Consider the following 18,931-nt stretch of genomic DNA (forward strand, 5'->3'; position numbering starts at 1 on the left):
CCTTTGTTGAAAATGTTTGGAAGACCATTTACTGCAGATTAATAAATGTGCATTAGAGTGACCAAAACCCATACTCAGAGAATAACAACTTCATCCTACCACATACTCTTTCCCAAAAAGGACCGTTCAGTCCCGTAATTTGGCTACATTTATAACAAAAAACCCACACAGACACCAGTAAAGCTTATCTAAAAGTCTACCAAGCCAGAAATCAATTCCAGAAGCAGCATCAAATCCCAAAAATATTTTGACAGTGAAAAGAAACAGCCTTGAGAAAGTCTTCACCTCGATGCTTTTCTGCCTGTGTTTGTGCTTTACCAAGTGCTGTCCTAACAACACGAGGCATGTTCACCACTGTACACCTGGCTTGATGTCTACCCTTCTAATTTGTAGTTTTTCTTTGTTCAGTCCCAGGCTTTCATGATTTTCAATATCAGACCGTGCAAACTTTCTCATCCTGACAAGTCATACAAACACAACAGTGATATGCAGGTGTGGTGCAATTGGATTGTTTAATAACTCAGATGTGCAGATTATAGATAATGATTAATTATGTGTAGCTTTCTTTTACAAGTTTCAAAACCATATATCAAACCTGACAGATAATCACATGATCGGTGGTTCGGTAAGCAAACTTAGATTAGGAAAGCTACCTTCTCCTGCTTATAATACCTTTCATAGAATAGTCCAAATATCAGTGTAAGAGAATCAACTCATGCCTCTGGAAACTTGTGCATGTCTCCAAACATCTACTTCCAGATCCCAAACACAATCTACGATAGAGCTCTAGGAATCAGCCCTATGGTGCCTGATAACTCATCTTTTCTCACAGGCCTCAAATTCATTGCAACACATCACTGATGTGTGGCTCAGTCTCCACTGCATCTGTATCAGTGCTGTCAGCCACAGGTATGGAGGGGATGTTTTTCAGGATGTAGCCCAACTGCGTTTGAAAGGCAGTAGTTGTACAGACAGAAAACCTGAATGCATCTAAGAAGTCACAATGTCTGAGAACAACAAGGAAAATGTGCAAAATAGATATGACAAATCCAAAAGCCAAACCAAGCAGGACTACATGATGCAACTGCATAATGCAATAGATCCTCCTGGAAACTGTGCTACAGCACATGGAAGGCAGGAAGGTGATATGAGACAATGAGCATACCTTCACCAATGGCAAGTCCTGCCTCATTGACCCAGTGGCCTGCTTTGGTGGTATAATTACATCAGTGGACAAATGAAGAGCCAGTGATGGAATCTACCTGGAATTCAGTAAGGCCTTTGACATGGTTCTCCATAATATCCTTCTCTCTAAATTGGATATAGGTGGCTTTGGCAGGAGGAATGTTTAGTGCTTGAGCAGTGGGCCCAGGAGAACCAACTTCATGAAGTTCAACAAAGCCAAATGCAAGATTTTACACCTGGATCGTGTCAATCTCCACTATCAATACAAGCTGATGGACGAGAGGACTGACCACAGACTTGTAGAAAAGGACTTAGTGGTACTTGGTGGATGGCAAGCTGGACATGAGCCAGCAGTTGTGCCCTCACAGTCTAGAGAGCCAGCTGTATCCTGGGCTGCATCAAAAGAAGCACAGCCACCTACTGTGCTAGTGAGAGCTCACCTAGAGCACTGTGTGCAGATATGGAGTTCTCATTACCGGGAAGAGACAGACCTGTTGGAGCATGTCCAGAAGAGGGACACAAAATCAGTCCAAGGGACTGAACACCTCCCCTGTGATGACAGGCTGAGAGCTGGGTGTGTTCAGCCTGGAGAAGAGAAGGCTCCAGGAAGGCCTGAGAGCAGCCCTGGAGAGTCTTAAAGAGGGCTATGAGAAGGAAGGGGACAGATTTCTTTAACAGAGTCTGCTCTTATAGAATGAAGGGAAATGGTTCCAAACTAAAAGAGGGGAGATTTGGATAGGTTATAAGAAAAAAGGTTTTTTATGATAGGGGCACAGGTTACACAGAGAGGTAGTGGCTCTGATCCAGGTGTTCCTGTTCACTGCAGGGGATCTGGATCTGGGCCTTTAAAGATCCCTTCCAACTCAAACAACCCTATGATTCTATGAACTATAAATTACTGTGTCACATAGCACCTGTTGGCACAGTACAGCGAGTTTGCACTGGTTCACAGACCTGGGATGAACTGAAGGGTTACTGGGATGTGTGCTGGAGATGGCAGAGTTTAATGAAACTGTGCAAGGGACCTGGCATACCCTGGGGCCAGACATGGCAGTTTACTTTTACAGGATGTTTGTTTGCTATGAATTCAGGAGTGAATTTCACATAGGGTTAAGTTTTGGCTAGCAAAAAGCTCCCTATTAGTCAGGCCCTGTTGGCAGGGAGCATGATGTGGGTGAGTCCTGATAGCAACAGGTAATATTAGCTTCAAGATTTACAGAGACAAATTGTGAATGTGAGCACACAGGAGTGTAAAAAAGTTGTTTTTAGGCCATTCTAAGGGTATTTGTTGCTGTTCTGCAAGCTATGATTATTGTTACTTATTTCTACGAATGATTCCCCTGATTTGGTAACTGAAAGTTATGTGTATGTAAGTGCATATACAGATTAATAAGCACATTTACTAGCCTCACGCACATACATAACCAAACACATCCCCTTTATTAGGCTGCAGAATTCTCATTGTTAAAAAATGAACCCTGCAGATAATACACGACGTCCCTCTTGTGACCAAGGGATGCTATAGCAGCTCCTGGAAGTTCAAAAAAGACACCCAAATTCAGGACCAGCGAAGAAAAAATCCCAACGAGATGTGCTTAAACATCAGATCCCTGCAGGGCAAAGAAACAGGTTAAATTACAGCTCTGGATTTTGTTGTTGTTGTTTAGTGGCCATTTACTCCATTTGTGTAGCACAGAAAGAAGAATCAATAGAAACATGACTGATGGTAGCCCTACATTCTTCTCAGGCCACGCATCTCTTCTTCCACTGTCCGTATATTTCCTTCTCATCCCTCCCTGTGACCAGCAGGTCCTTGTTCAGCCATGCTGGATTCCTGCTTACTCCACTTGATTTCTTATGCTGGGGAATGGAGAGTTGTTACACCCTCAGAAAGGCGTCCTTAAAGAGCTGCTCCCTTCCTTTTGTCCCTAAGAACAGTTTCCCAGAGGATCTCATCCAATAATTCATTAAACAGCTGGAACTTCACTCTCTTGAAGCTCAGGGTCTGTCCTCTTTGCCAGGCCAATATTCCTCTATTGATAGATTTCTGGTGCCCTGTTTGCAGTATAGTGGATACTTTTATACCCATTATCAGCTTTTTCTGAAAGACAGGTTTAAGCAGTATATGTATTAAAAAATGAGAGAAGAATGTACGTACTTCAATTGCTCAAAGCATAAAAAGGTAGAATTATAACATGGTTATAATGGCTGCTAACGATTTGTGCCTATTTATGTAAATAAGCAATTGCTTTCGTTATTATTTCAGATTCAATGTGGAAACATTTACAGAGCTTGGGTAAGTTCTGCTCCTGAGGCAGTGTCTCTCACTGCCTGCCTGTGAAGCAGCTGGTGTCCTGTAGGAGCTCACAAGCCCCACAGCAAGCATGACATACTAACCTACTTTTTGAGTATGATTGCCAGTTGCTACTTCAACCTGCTCAGTTCAGTTTTAAATCGCTAGAACTGCATTGTTTGATTGTATGAAGTTTGAGTGTTTGGGTTTTAAGGGGAGGATGGCAGTAAAGTAGCTGTTTCCAGTACATGAGTCTTCCTAAAGTGTTTCAAACCAAGAGCAATAAAGCAGTACTTATTTGCCTGAGCAGCTACAAACGAATCTACTTATTGCTGCAAGGAGGTTGTTTTGTGAATCTTCACCAAAAGCCTGGCACTGTTGGCCTTTTCCCTCCAATGTGATCTTTCAAGTATTCAGAAAGGCAAGCGTGCAAACATAACTACCCTTCGGTTATGGGGAATATCGCTGCTGATTAAAGCACCCACAGAGTACATTACAAAGAAGCACTGGGGAGAATATTCCCATTAGCATCGTAAGCTTGAGGTGAGGGCAGAATATCTTTCTGTAAATCTGCCTTCAGGAGACACAACTGCAGGATGAAGGCTAAGCCCCACTTTGAGCAGTTGGATGACGTGAGCAACTCAGTCATCGGGTCAGAGAAGGAGGGCATATATCCCTTCCTGCCTCTTAAGCAGGAGATGAAATACCTGGGGACACACGCAGCAGCTCTGTGCAGAGCACCTGCTTTATACCTGAAGATAAACAGAAGGTAGAAGCTGCTGGTGTGCGCCCATTTCTGTGCAATTCTGACAGATCCAGAACTGATGGGTGTTTCGTTTTCCATACGTATCTGCAAGCATTTTATTGCAATTATGTGTAATAAAATGCATATGATTCTGTATCACTCCCCACCCCCTTCGCACACACACCCCTTTGTTTTAAGTTAGATTAGATCAGAAGAAGAAACTCATGTACCCAGTCTCAAAGCTTTATCGATATCCATCTTTAAGTATGTTTGAACCTGTTCCCGTGCAGCAGCCCCAAAGGCTATTGGCATTGCACCAAGAAACCCATGACTGGCCGATCTAGATACGAGCTACAAATCCCCATTAATCTCTGTTTACAATCCATCCTCTGTTACTGTCAGCAGATGGTATTTCTAGAGCTAACAGTGCTTTTTGGTAGCAGGACCAGTTTATACACCAGGAACAACAGACTTGAACCAGAACTCAGAGTTTGGTCTTATCTCTATGATGTTACAGAGGTTTATTATTGCTTAATTATTGCACCGTGCAAGAGCCAGATCCGTCCTGAGCGTTTTGTAGCAGCCATTAATAAACATCGGATAACTCAGATGCTGCAGTGATCCCGAAGGAATGCTGATTAGTGTGATGCTGTACATCTGCACAAACAAAACCTGCTGCTTATTACACTTTAGGTATTGAATCAGAGGGGCACTTTTGCCAGCAGAAATCCAAAGCCTCAAGCGAGGCGGCCGCACCTCCTGTCAGTTCTGGGAGCCACGTCTCTCCATGTGGAGGAATCTCAGTATCCCCCCCAGCTGGGAGAAATAAATACTCCTATTGCTTTAGAGTGGGAAATGGGAGAGCACAGAGAGCAGGTGGCACACAGGGAACGCCCCCCAGCGCCCCCCGCCCGCCCATTTTAACAGCGAGGCGAAGCGCGCCGGGCCTGAAATGGCGCCGTTGCGTCACGTGCTGCTGTTTTGGCGGGGCTGGAGCCGCGCCTGCGCACTGGCGTTGTGTGCTGTGCCAGGGCCGGGCCCGCGTCGGCTCCTCCCCTCCCTCCGCTCCTCGGCCGGCGGCGTGGGCAGGGCGCTGGGCTGGCTGGGAGCTTTGGGGCTGCTCTACCACCCTGCCCGTGCGAGGAGCCGCGTGAGGAGGCGGTGAGCTGCGGGGAGGGGAAGGGGGCTGCGGGGACTCCGTCTGGGAGGGGAAGGAAGTGGGCGTGAGGAGCGGTCCCCGGCCGGGCCTGCTGAGGACCCTCGTCTCCAGGCGGCAGTTGGCCCTCACGGCGGGGCGTGGGATTCAGGCCTTTGCCCTCTGCCCGCCCGGAGTTATTGCAGCAGCCTGACAGGAGCTGCGAGACTGCGGGAGAGAGCTCTGTAAAGAGCGGTGGGGCTCTGGATGTGTCGCTGAGTAAAACCAGGGAAGCTTTGGGATTTGTTCGCAGTTGGGAAGAAGGGTGTTCGGATATTCAGATGAGAGCTGCTTTATTTTTAAAGCGGTGCAGTAGTCGAACTCGCATAGCTGGACTTTGCCACCTAGATAGCGCTCAAGTGGCAATACAGCTGTGTTTCTCCAGTTAGAACTAATGCAGATGCTCGAATACAACCAAATGCTGTTGTTTTTAGGTCTCCAAGGCTTTGTCATAAGCGTATTTTAAAGTGATAAGTCCCCGAAGAGACAGCTGAGGTTGAGAAAGATGAGGATTGATTAAACAAACCAATCCAGCTCAGAAGCAGAAATGCTCCCTGCCCCCACCCATAAAAAAGACTGCTGTGTCCTAAATGAAGGAAAGGCTTAATCTTGGACTTCGCTGCACTCGGTGGGTGGATCTTTGGAGTCTTAGGCTTAAAATACGTTTCTGATCTCCTTTCTGTACTCTGTCAGTAGTCAGCAGTTCAGCCCTTCGCTGCGTCACCAGTCTCAGCAGCTCTCTGGCACTGCCTGCATGCAGTAGCTGCTCTCGTTTCCTAGGCAGGCCCCAACGGTCTGAGAACGATCACATTCCCATCAATTGCCAGAAGACTTTATTAACATGGCAGGTATTTCAGCTGGTAAGGGTAGATCTATAAACCGGTCTCCAGTTTTTATTCCTAGCATCTCTTATTAAAAATCTATTTTATGGTGTTTTATTTTCTCAAGTCCAATTGAGCCTTGGTGTTAAAAAAAAAACTGCAGGTGGGATCTAATTTGAGAAAGCAGTTATTTCTTTGTGACCTGAATGTGTGATATGGGTTCTTTTTCTTTATTTTTTGCAACTGGTATTTTAGCATGGGAAACTGTGAACAGCTGCTGGCTTAACTGAGCCATTGCCTACCACTTCTTGGGATCCCCTGCTTGGGACCCCTTATGGTGGGAGATTCTGCAAGTCTTAGTTTTAGTAGAAGTTTATGCTTCTGTTACCAGGAGAAGCTGAAGAAACAGCTATTGAACTTGAACTTTTCAGGATCCCTGCTGATAATGTGGATTTGGGTTTGTTTTGGTAGGATAACATGTCACTGTGCAACTGACTGCAACAGCAGTATATTGAAGTCAGAAGAGTTTATAGTGGAAAACAGCTGTGTAAACGAGTGCACCTGTATTTGATATTCTGCTCTGTGTAAGTGGGGTGTGATTTGACTTGCTGGACCTCATCAGTTTATCAAGTATTTCAACTCTGCTGCTGCTGTTTATCTATAGTAATAATTTGGGTAGCTAGAGCAGCTCTGCTGGAGAGGAGCTTGCTTTGTGAGCAATTACTTAGTGTGTAGTTAGTAGGAAAGATTCAGCTGTTAGAAGTAACAAGTTTAAATCTTTGTGGTATGCAGAATACTAAAATCCAGAGTTCAGCATAGATAGAAGGGTAGGTTTTTATTTTTTGTTATCCTGATGACGATCAAAATGTTTGTGTGAGAAGGGTTCAGTTTTGAGCGTGTTTTTGTAGGAATCAGATCTGTGAAGTGCTTGGGTATAAAGCTTTCAGTGACTGCTTATGGTGAAAGACACTGGAACACAAACTTCTCTGTCCTTCAAGTATTAAAAACAAGCAGAATGAGGGGATATAAGGGGCTGTTAAAATAAATGCCCTGATATGGTAGTTGGTAGACCTCCTAGGTGAGGCAGTCTGTCGCTGCTTCCTGAGAACTTTTAAACAGGGAGGAGGAGGATGCAGGCTGAGTGATTTGTTATTGATGGACTGCAGCTCATGGAGTGCTCTTTGCTGTGTGTCTGTGTGCCAAGGGTTGGACTGGGTGGTGACTTCATGCTGCTGGCATGGTTGATGGTAGGAAGCTGTGCCATGTGGTAGAAGGGAATGCTTGCATTTAGGTCATCTGTCACATGGATCCCTGGGATGATAGTCAGCCTTGCCACGAAACAGAAGAAGGCAGAAAAAGCATTTTCTGGGTTGTTTTTTTTTTTTTTATTATTCCCTGTTTTCCACAACTCTTAGATTATTATAACAGGCAGTGTTGTCAGTCACTATTAATAGTAACCATAATGCAAATATTGAAAGCATGCTGATTACACTGAACTATTGACAATGTACAATGAAAGTGCAGTTGCAAGACTTGTTTCACATCAGTTTTGTGCTTAACCTGACCTCAAAGTTCTATCAGTAACAGTATTTGTAATGTGAGACAAGTTTCCTTGGGTTAAGTTGATTCCTCAGAAACCATTCTAGTAAGCAAGAAAATGTTTAAATCGGTATCTGTACTTTCCTATTACATTTGTATGGGATGTATTATTAGTTGTTTGTTTTAATTAAAAAAGATTTTCATTTTTTGGCATTTCATCTGGACAGGAGAGGAAAGCAGACAGATGGTTCAGAGTGCCCCATGGCTGCAGCTACATCAGTTCATTCGTTTCTTGCCTGTTGTCACTTGGAAGCATTCTTCAGGTAAGAAAGCTACTTTGAAGTACTCCATGTGGTTTATAAGCTTACTCTGAACTAAACTTCTGCACAAAATCTTTGTTACATCCAGTGTTTTCTTCTCTCAGTTGTCGTTTGTGTTTTGTTCACATGTCATTATAAATCTACCTTTTGTGTTAGATACTGAAAGCACTTCTGCAAATGAATGTGATTTGTATGTGCCATGCGGAGTTAGGAGGCACATGGTTAGTTGTTAGAAGGCACGTGCTTAGCAGGGTACATGCAGTACCTGTAGAATCTATGTGCAATACAAGGCCACCGTAAATTACAAAATTCTCCAGGTGTGCACACACTTCTGTAAATGTAGATCAACTCTAATTACAAACATGATTATACAGGTCTTGATTTTCTTGTGTGTGTGAGTTGAACGTTATTTGCAAGGTGTTTAGCATTTGAGTTTGGTTTTGCTTAAAAGATAGGGACTGCTTCTCTTGTTATGTTTGTATTTAGAACATGTACCGTGTCTGTTTTAAACTATAAGGCTGATATTAACTGTTGTTTTTAAAAGATGATGTTATTACTTATGACTCAGGAGAATCTAAAGCCTGATGTCTCTTTTTTTAATAACAATTAGAAAGTTTAGCATTAAAAATCTACTAGGAATCTCATTTTTGGTTGAAGATGCAACTTCAAAAGCATCCTAAAGTTGTAACGTTGTTCAGTTTTTAAATCTGCATTTTCATTTCAAACTTAGCATAGTTCAACCAAGTGGGTGTAGCTGTTCCTATGACCTTCCATTGAAATTTCTTCAAATACTGTCCAATGGATAAAAGGTTTTGAAGGTTTTGGGTACACCTTCCTATAGCAGACCAAGATACTCTTTCTTACTATTATTCAGAGTGTCTTTTTTGTATGAGCAGATGGGAGTATATTCATACATCATCAGTGTCTTTTTTTTGCATATAAAGTTTAATTAGCCATGATAACTTTACTGTTGTGTTTACATTGATGCAGTAAGCACACTTTTGCGGTACAACTGAATAGCATTTGAAACCAAAAGTCCTTAACTTTTACAGTGCTAGAGAGTTATATCTTTAGTTATTGTCCACAGCTGGAAAAAAAAAAACACCACAATGTTTGTTATCTAGATGCCTAACTTCCTACAAAAATATACAAATCAAGAATTCAGAAGTGTTTTCTTGCTGCATAGAAACACTGATGTGGCTAAAACTGTAGGTGCTGCTAAATCTAGATTTATGCTAACACATGCATCTTTCCATTAGTTAAATGATAGTTGTTAGATGACCTTTGGTAGAACTAATTTCCTTTCCACTTTTGTTGTTCTGCTGCCATATCTGCCTTACAGCACAAAGTGTACTATTCCTCTCAGTCTTGGTTCCAAAACTGACCGTAGTCCTTCCCATGGGTCTCCCAAACTTTGCAGAACAGTTTTGTTTCTTTGGTCAATGGCTTCGCAGGTCAGTTCATCTTTTGGGACCCATCCCTGCCTTCTGGTTAAGGAATCCTTGCACACATACAGGATGACTCAACAGTGGGATGGATGTTCAGATACCAAAAAGGTGCTGGTAACTTGACAGGAACTTCCACATTCTTTGGAGGTATGTGTGCATGTAAATGTCTCATTGACTACCATCCCGATTGTCACGTGGAGCTATTATTTACTTCAATTAAGTTCTGAAATAGAAACAAACATAATCTCACATACTTTTCCTCATTCAGGTACTCAGAACAAAATGGGCATTTACAACTTCACAGTGAATGTTAGGGCTTCGTGTTTGGTGAAAACTTTGTTGTAGATAACTCGTGGAACTTCTTGCTGACTTTACGTTGTCCTACTTTGCAAGATGCAATTTTGCTGTACTAAAAAGTACTGCAGTACTAAAAATAAAACTTGCAGAATTACCAGTTTTAAAGGGATGTAGTGACAAGGACAAATTGTGGCTGTTTTCTGTTGCTGAGAATATGTGTATTATGTGTACCGTTTGTACCTTGTCACATCATTTAGCTCTTTGGATATACTGAATCTCATCTGTAGTCAGGCCTTTGGGTTGGGGGAGTGGTGGCATTTCTGGGAGTTTTCCTATGTCAGAACCTCTTTGTGGGAGCTAAAGCTGCACCTTGTGATGCTCAAAAAGGTTTTTAAAAAGGAAGTGAACTTATTTCTTCTTTTCAGGACTTAACATTTTACTGAGATCTTATAGATAGGCATCAGAATAGCAGAAGCATAGAAATGCTTCTAGGCAGCAGTATTTGTTTAATTTTTTTTTTTTACCTCTGCCCCAGTTTTAGAAAGTAGCTGTTCTTTTCACTGTCTTCAAAGGAGAGAGGAGGGAAAAAATTAGAAGGTAGTTGACTCAAACTAAACTTAGCTCAGCTACCAGTAACTGAAAGAGAGAGTATGTATTATGTAACTGTTGATTACTACATCCACTTGTAATACTTTGGAATGCCTGTTCTCTGTGTGACTTAAAGATCTCAAAAGTCATAAAATGTTGTCACATAGACAGCAATTTGAATTATCATGTAGATGATAATTAGATAGTAGCAAAGTATTTATTCATGCTGAGCTTTCATCTTCATTACATAAGCAGTACTGATGTAGAAATACTGCTTTGTTTTGAAGCAGGGTATGTTGAAATGTATGCATGCCACTCATCACTTTCTGAGTTGCAGCCTTTTCCCAGTTGTTATGTAAAGCATGTGTCTATTCAGGGAAGGACAGATCCAGTTATTAAATAAAACACAGTGTTAGTAGCTTATTTCTCTGTGGGTATTCCTTGCTTCTGTCATAAATGTAGCCGTGAAGAAACTAAGGTGAAAATTTCTGAAGACTGCTGGAATAAATTCCTTGGTGGTTGAGATGGTTTGTTAGGTCAAGTATTAGAGAAGCTGGTCATATAAACAGCTCTAAGTTGTGTAGGTTCTCCTTCCCCACTTCTTGAAGGAGGCATGTGCTTTCTTTTCATAAGAGTGGACTGTTACACTTGTATTTGTAGCCTACAGATCAGGATGTGTCAGCTGTGGAAGATAGCAGAATTTTTGACAAGGTGGTCTGGCTTTTGGTGGGTGTTCCTGGGTTGTGTTATTTTTTCCTGTCATAATACTCATAGTATATGAGATACTAAAAACCTCCACCCTCAATCTCAAATACATGCAGTGCATCTAACTTCTACATTTTGGGTATTTAATATACTAGAGTCAGAACAGTGTTTGAGTTGCCCTCTCTTAAGAGCTAAGAACAAATGCTTGTACTCTTCTTAAGCACAAGATAATGCAGGTATATGGGATTTCTAATATCCTCTCAGAGAGAGCAGAGACTTGCATTGGGTAGAGGCCAAGGGTTAGTGTAGTGTTATGAGATGGATATTTCCTGTGTGCATGGAGCGGCGATCTCTGAAGGCCTCACTCATGCTGTGATGTGTGGCCCTTAGGAGCAAAAAAGTATGTAAGCCATGTGGAGCAGGTCAGTAGAGGTCAGTAGACTTTACAGCTGCCTGAGAATTGTGACAAACCAAAGAACTCAAGACGAGGGATAGAATAAAACAAAATGTGAACATCAGACTGAATTTGTGAATATTTGAAATTTACCAGATCTTTATTCTTATTGCTGCTCTTTTTTTTTTTTTTTCTTTCTGCTGGGCATGTTTGGAAATGCATTGGAAAAAATTGAATGAACTGGAATAAGAATTAGAACCAATTTTATTTCTTAAAGTTTCTTTATTTAATGCTTAAAGAGAGGGGAGATATAACATTGAGTTGAATCCCAGAGAAAGCATGCTGCAAGGGTTGTCATAGAAAGGCAGTTCAATTAGAAATAGACGTGTTCTGTTGATTTGTGAGGAATGCATGATAAAGTAGTGCAAAGTTTCCCTTCAGACTGGTTGCAAATAGAGATCAGGCTGAACATGTAATTAGCAGAACCTTTGCGGAAGGGTCCTCAGCCCCCAGTGTAAATTGGAGCAGCTCTTGAAACAGTTAAAACTGTTATTGAGGATTAACTGCAGAGTAGAATTCAGTCTTGAATAGATTTAGGTAGGCTGCCTGGTGTCAGAATAAGAAATCAAAACTCTTCCTGCTCTTCTCTAATCTCTGTTTCAGTTCAGATGACAAAGGTTGTTTGGTGGAGTAGTGCACTTTGCTGTGTTGTGAGATCACTGTCTTATGTGCCAAAAAAAAGCCAGCATGGGAATCTCACTTCTTGTTTTGCTGAGCAGCCTCTGCAGTATGTTTTTGCTATTAGTTGTGCAGACCTTTTCTGTGTTTGGCAGCTGTTTTGGTTTTTTGTCTTTTAAGAAGTCTGTGAAGGAGGTGAGCAAAACTACTGAACTGAATTCTTCTGGAGGCACACGTGTTATAAAGTTTGTTTTTGCTTATAGGAAGTTCTTGGGAATTGGCTTCTGTAGATGATAGAGTTCTTGTAGTCTGAGATTAGCTTCAAGGTATGTAATTTGCTCTTACTAAAGTAAATTGCTCTTAAATACTTTTTCTACAAAATTAGGAAACTTGTTTCTTAATTTGTTTGTAACAGAATGAAGTCGTATAATTTGTGCAAACAATTGGTGTTGAGAAGCAAGGTCCTTGCTCACGTCTATATGCTAGACATTAACACATGGACATGAGTTTTTAGTGGCAGAAATGGTAGGTTAGTAACATGGTTTATTTATCTTTTGTGTTTTCCCTGTCTTTATTGTCTGTCTTCCCTAATTTCTTTATTTTTCTAGAGATCTACTATATGTGAGGACTTTCAAGAGACTTGTACAGTTTGAATACATTGGATTGGTTCAGTGCCTGAAACCTTCATGATGAAGAGAGCTAGGCAGGATGTTATGGTTGAAAATGCAGTTCCTCAAACATCACAGGAAAACAAAAAACAGAAAACTTGCTTCTATGGGTCGGCCTTTAGTGAGTCTGACCCCCATGGCTCAATAGACTGGGGAAGCCTTCCACACCATGTTATTCTGCGCATTTTCCAGTGTCTACCTTTGGTAGATCGAGCAAGGGCATCGTCCGTCTGTCGAAGGTGGAATGAAGTTTTTCACATCCCAGATCTCTGGAGGAGATTTGAATTTGAACTCAACCAGCCAGCTACTTCTTACTTAAAGTCTACTCATCCTGATCTAATTCAGCAGATTATCAAGAGGCACGCTGATCATCTGCAGTATGTCAGCTTCAAGGTAATGTCTTGGATGAATGGAAGCTTGTTTTGTCACATTGCTCTGCATCATGTATGCGGCTTCTCTGCATACAGAGAATCAAGTCAGATGTGTTTTTCATTCAGGTGTTATTCCTGGAAAGTGTTATATCTAAAAAGACAGCTGCTGGGACAACTTGTTTTTCACACATGCTCACTGTTTCTTTCTGATTTCTACACTCTAGTCGCTACATAGTAAGGAAAGATCTAACGTTATGTGGTACTGCACTGAAGATTGAGTTATGTTTTTCAGAATATACTGTGGAGTTTCTCTGTGCCAGTGTAGGTGGCAGTTTTAAGAACTCAGCAGATTTGTTGTGTGGATAAACATTTCTTACACATGATGAATTGGAGGTAGCGAACTGAAGCCTTATGTGTGTAATTTTGCAAAACTGTCTGTACTGTGAAGAACAACTTGAGATTTTAAAATTCATCTGAGCAGGGGAGAGATGTTATCCATGTATACTCAGGTACTCATGTGCTTGATAAGTAAGGATGTAATGAAGTAACAGTAACCTTGGTTTAAAGGAAGGTTATATTAGTAGTCTCAGGACTGCATAAACTTGTTCTTATTTAATTTGATTACTTGTCGTTGGTTTACTAATAATTTATATGAGAAGATAATAGTTGAAATTGCATTTGCTTTGTTAATAGTTTATAGCCACTTGTTAAGAGGAGGTGGTCGTATCTGTGAAGGAAAAGCAGAAGAAAGAACTGATGCTTTAAGCTTGAATAGAAATCTGAAGCTGCGTTTTATCAGCAGTGATAGGAGTTTGACATTTGGAGATCCGTGGATGATAAGTTATTAAATATCTATTACTTTTGCACATCGGGTAACAGATGATAATGAACTGGCAATCTAATGTCTGTTTCTGCAGCTTGTGCCCTTTTCCAGGCACTTAAAAGTACATCTCACTTCTTCAGGTATTGAAGCTGTCTGTCATCTCAACTATTAAAAAGGAGGAACGCGAGATGAAATGGTGATTTGTCCAAAGTTCCTCACTGATCTTACAGATGAATGGGGAATCAGTTCATTACTCAAGATGCAAAGCTTTCCCCCATGCAGGCAAAATGGTTTAGTTTGCTGAGGATGCCTAGACCTTCGCAACATTTTTTCTGCTCTAAAACTCTGGAAATTGTACTTAAAATACATATGTACTGTTGTTGATCCTGCTGGTACTAGTTACAGTTATTTGGATAGGCATGAGCTTATTTGATAAAAAAGCCTGGATTTATGCTGTCTGTTCGTATTGTGAACAGCTAAAATCATACTTGGGAATATTTGTTTACTACTGACCTTCCTGAAGTCTTTCTTGTCTTGGAATTTCTAACTATTGTTCCTTTCTTGTCTTTGCCTGATGCAGTGCAGCTTGAGTGGTCATGGACCTTGTGTTCTTGGCTGTCAGTGATGCTATTTTCTGAAATATAGCAAAGAATGACTTCATGATTTTTAAATTGCTTTTATAGGTTGATAGTAGTACTGAGTCAGCAGAAGCAGCCTGTAACATCCTTTCTCAGTTGGTGAACTGTTCTATCAAGACACTGGGTTTGATTTCTACAGCAAAACCAAGCTTCATGAATGTCTCTAAGGTACTCTATTCTTTTGCTTTTAATAAGGCATAATTTGGAGACCATATTTCAAGAAAAAATAATTTAAACAATGATGAGCAAATATTCTTTACATAATAAAGGGGTTACCTAAGTAGTAATTATTTCTGATGTTTTTATGTTTGAAAAACCTAAAGTTTTGGTGAAGTTTTTTATAGGACTTTTTTTTCCCCCTCTTTCAATTCATCCAAACAGGCTCACTTCGCTTCAGCACTGACAGTAGTTTTTGTAAACTCCAAGTCATTATCATCAATCAAGATAGATGACACACCACTTGATGATCCTTCTTTGAAGGTTCTTGTTGCTAACAACAGCGATACTCTAAAACTGCTTAAAATGAGCAGCTGTCCTCACGTATCACCTGCTGGTGAGTAGCAAATATGCATGAAAAATATAGTAGAAAAGCAACATAAAACAGTAGTTAAGACCTACTTTTGAAACAATTATTTATGTACCATATATAGACAGTTTATATGAATGTGCAACCTTGTAAATTTAACTGACGTTTTGTGGGAATATATGTGCACAATTCCAGATGAATGTATTAGTTACTGATGGGTTGAGGGATGTGAAAACAAACTGTTTTACAAAGTGCTGTGAGTTTAACTTACTGAGCAAGAAAAAATGTTAACGTTTTAAAGTTGTATTGATAAAAACAGAAGGAGTAAGTAAATTTTCAAAACTAGTAGTAAAAGAGTGAAAGTCTTTCAGTTTCTTTAGTGTCCTTCTGTATCCAGATCTAGTTCCATGAATTTGCTCATTTAAGTATTGTTTGGCAAATGGTTGAGTCTATTGAAAGGCTCTAGAAAATACAGGCTTGATGGAAAGCTCAAAGGACCTTTGAGTCCCTTCTCAATTTCCTTTCTCCTGAAACCCTGTAGCAAAGTAAGGGGAATGCTGATTTAGTCTTTTTCCTGTATTCAGTATCCAGCAGCCACAAAAGGCAATTTAATCTGTGAACCCTGTTCCAGCAGATGAAGAGTGGTGTGTTATTTGTCTTAGCTCAGAGGAAGTTTTTGTTATAGCTTAGCTGTTAAACTTAGCTGCTGACGTTCATTTAAATAGAGCTCTCAGATAAGTGCTGGAAGAATGAGCTCTGGGGAAGGGAACAGTGGCAAGTTTGGCTGGTTCTTACCTGATGTTGCTGTTAACTATTTGTGGCCAGAACCCCATGAAAGGACATTCTGAATTTCTATCATATTTTGTTGTTTGGGTTTTTTTTTTTGTTATAGGCATGAGCATTCAAGCCGGTAGACATAGTGCTTGCTTGAGCTTTGCAGCACATTACTGTGCTTATGTTCACTTTCTGTTTCACAGAGTAGTTTGTTTTTTGTTTCTCAGGAGTTCTTTGCGTTGCTGACCAGTGTCATGGACTTAAGGAGCTGGCTTTGAACTACTACATACTGAGTGATGAACTGTTGCTGGCGCTTTCAAGTGAAAAACACGTGGACCTTGAACACCTTCGCATAGATGTTGTGAGTGAAAATCCTGGACAGGTTGAATTTCACACTATTAAAAAGCAAAGCTGGGACGCTTTTGTTAAACACTCCCCCAAAGTCAACATTGTGATGTATTTTTTCCTATATGAAGAAGAATTTGATGCTTTCTTCAGAGAGGAAACCCCTGTTACACACCTTTACTTTGGTCGTGCAGTAAGCAAAGCAATGCTAGGTCGTATTGGCCTGAATTGCCCAAGGTTAATCGAGTTGGTTGTGTGCGCTAATGGACTTCAACCTTTGGATGATGAACTTATTCAGATTGCTCAGCGCTGTAAGAACTTAACAGCAATGGGACTTGGGGAATGTGAAGTAACTTGCAGGGGTTTTATTGAATTTGTGAAGGTGTGCGGAGGTAGGCTCACACAGCTTTCTATAATGGAGGAGGTACTGATTCCAGATAATGATTATAGCTTAGATCGACTTCATTTGGAAGTGTCCAAGCACCTTGGAAGAATGTGGTTTCCTGATATGATGCCAACATGGTAAACACTCTTCATTTATGGGTAAACAAGTAGAATCAGGGCGTTACTTTCTATGCAAATAAAGATTTTTTTAAAACAAAATGTGAAAAATTATTTTCATATTTGATTTTTTTTTATCTTGAGAACCTCTAGTAGCAAGACAGGAAGATATTCAAGAATATTAATGATATATCAAATAGAAAATAGATTAAGTGTACTTAACACTGAAAATAAGTCTGGTTTACAAGTGCTTCATACTTCAGTCAACTTGAGCTTCTCTGAGCTCCAGTTTAAATGTCTCATTCAAATTGAAGATTTTTTTTTTTTCCCCATGTCTGTCTTTAAGTATTTTTACTGTGGTCAGAATAATACAAGAGAAACTTTTCTCCTTGAGTAAAGCAAACTTTATGGGAAGCTGGGTATAACTTGGACTTCATTAAGACTTTTATTTGTCATGAAGTTGTATGCAGTTGTTTCTCAAAACATCCTTGTTACACATGTAAAAGTTTGTACATAAAAATAGTTAACACCAGCCCAGGTTATTCAAATATAATCTAGCTTCAACTGCTGACAGTATGTTAAAATGTTGTTGTAAATGAGTTTCTCCAACAACAAAAAAAGCTTTCAGATTTTAAGTTGCACTTTAAGTCACTTTATCAGATTAGCTAAACTATAGAGACAGCATTGTACAGTATGTTGTTTTTCTATATTTTGCATTAAGTGGATAGAAAGGAGATTGCATTAAAGTTAACAAAATAAAAAGTAAATTGATTGCTTGGAAGAATGACAAAGCACTTCTGAGTTTGAGAGTTCGTATCTTTGATTACAAAGGTTGACGTCTGAATGCTGTTCTATGCTCTTGTTATAAGAGATAAGAATCTCATGAATGTGGCTAGTGGAAAAGAAGGATCAGGTGGAATGCAATTGTCTTTAATTGCTTTCTGAAGTCAAGGGTTTAGAGCATTGCAAGGAACTGCCAGATAGAGGCTGAAATGAATGTCTGTAGTCTTGTCTTGCCTTTCTTGTATAGAGCTGTGCCGTAAGCCCTGATTTCTGGAGTATGTATTGCTGGAGGAGATGCTGAGACTTTTGGTTTGGGAAGAATTATATAAGACTGTTTAATATTTGTTATTAATTGCTTTTTTGATGAAGATTTTTTTTTTTCTTTTCTTTACAGTGGAAAGGAATAGTGAGTTGATGTGAAGTAGAGTATGTTTTTTTTGTGATAATGTTTTGCACAGTTTGTGAATTGAAATGTGTAGTATACAGATTTTTCTGTAATTTTTTTTTCATGCTGCATTTCTATATTCCTATTTGTAATAAGAAGTCTACTTTTAAGTTACTGGTGGTATTTGTCACATCTGATAATGTCAGATAGTTTCTTCCACAGTTATACTTTTCTACAGTTAAAAAAAAAAAATTAGAGGCTTAAACCTCTGTTGTTTGATCAGATTTGTTCACAGTTATAAGCTAAAGGAATTCCAATAATATATAATGCTCGTCAAAATCAATCATGTATTATTGCTTGTTGTACAATTAAGAAAAGAAGCATCTGGCTCTGGTTACTAGCACTTACTACCCAAGCATTTGCTTCTGTAAGTCATGGGATCGAAAAGAAGACTGAGGTATTTTCTTGGTTTAAGATGTGTGATTTGCTTTAACTGTAAACATAATAAACTGATCTAATACCTGCACTCATCCTAGACTCTTATCTGTCTGTTGCACTGCTCGTCTTCCCTTTAGGTTGAGTTTTGTCATGTTTCCAACATGATAAACCTAGAGAGGTAATGGAACTGCTTAAGTTATAGGGAATTAGTAATCATCCTTTCACATTATGCCTCAGAGTGGAGTTTTAGATATGCTGACAAATCTTTGAGAGGGTTGAGAAGTTCTAGAGTCCTTTTTGTCCCTGTAGCCAACCTAATGGAATTAGTGAGGTATGAGTCACTAGTGGTTATATACAGAAATGAAACATGAAGGGGGAAATTTAAAATGCTTTTTTGAGTATTGTGACTTTCTCTGTTACTGGAGCAGCTTTTCTGTGAAGCTGCTAATGTTGGCTTGTTCCAAGCTTGAA

General features: G+C 40.1%; 1 protein-coding gene across 1 annotated transcript; it reads left to right on the forward strand.

Moving 5' to 3' along the window:
* Nucleotides 1–5,261: 5,261 nt before the first annotated feature.
* Nucleotides 5,262–18,551, forward strand: LOC140258347 (F-box/LRR-repeat protein 21-like). Its single transcript, XM_072348551.1, is given in 7 exon segments — nt 5,262–5,384; nt 8,006–8,101; nt 12,817–12,880; nt 12,883–13,269; nt 14,754–14,876; nt 15,090–15,261; nt 16,236–18,551. Coding segments are annotated over 6 exon segments (1,452 nt in total). The 5' UTR covers nt 5,262–5,384; nt 8,006–8,039; the 3' UTR covers nt 16,880–18,551.
* Nucleotides 18,552–18,931: the final 380 nt, after the last annotated feature.

This window comes from Excalfactoria chinensis, chromosome 13 (genome assembly GCF_039878825.1).
Source record: "Excalfactoria chinensis isolate bCotChi1 chromosome 13, bCotChi1.hap2, whole genome shotgun sequence".
Lineage (NCBI taxonomy): Eukaryota > Metazoa > Chordata > Aves > Galliformes > Phasianidae > Excalfactoria > Excalfactoria chinensis.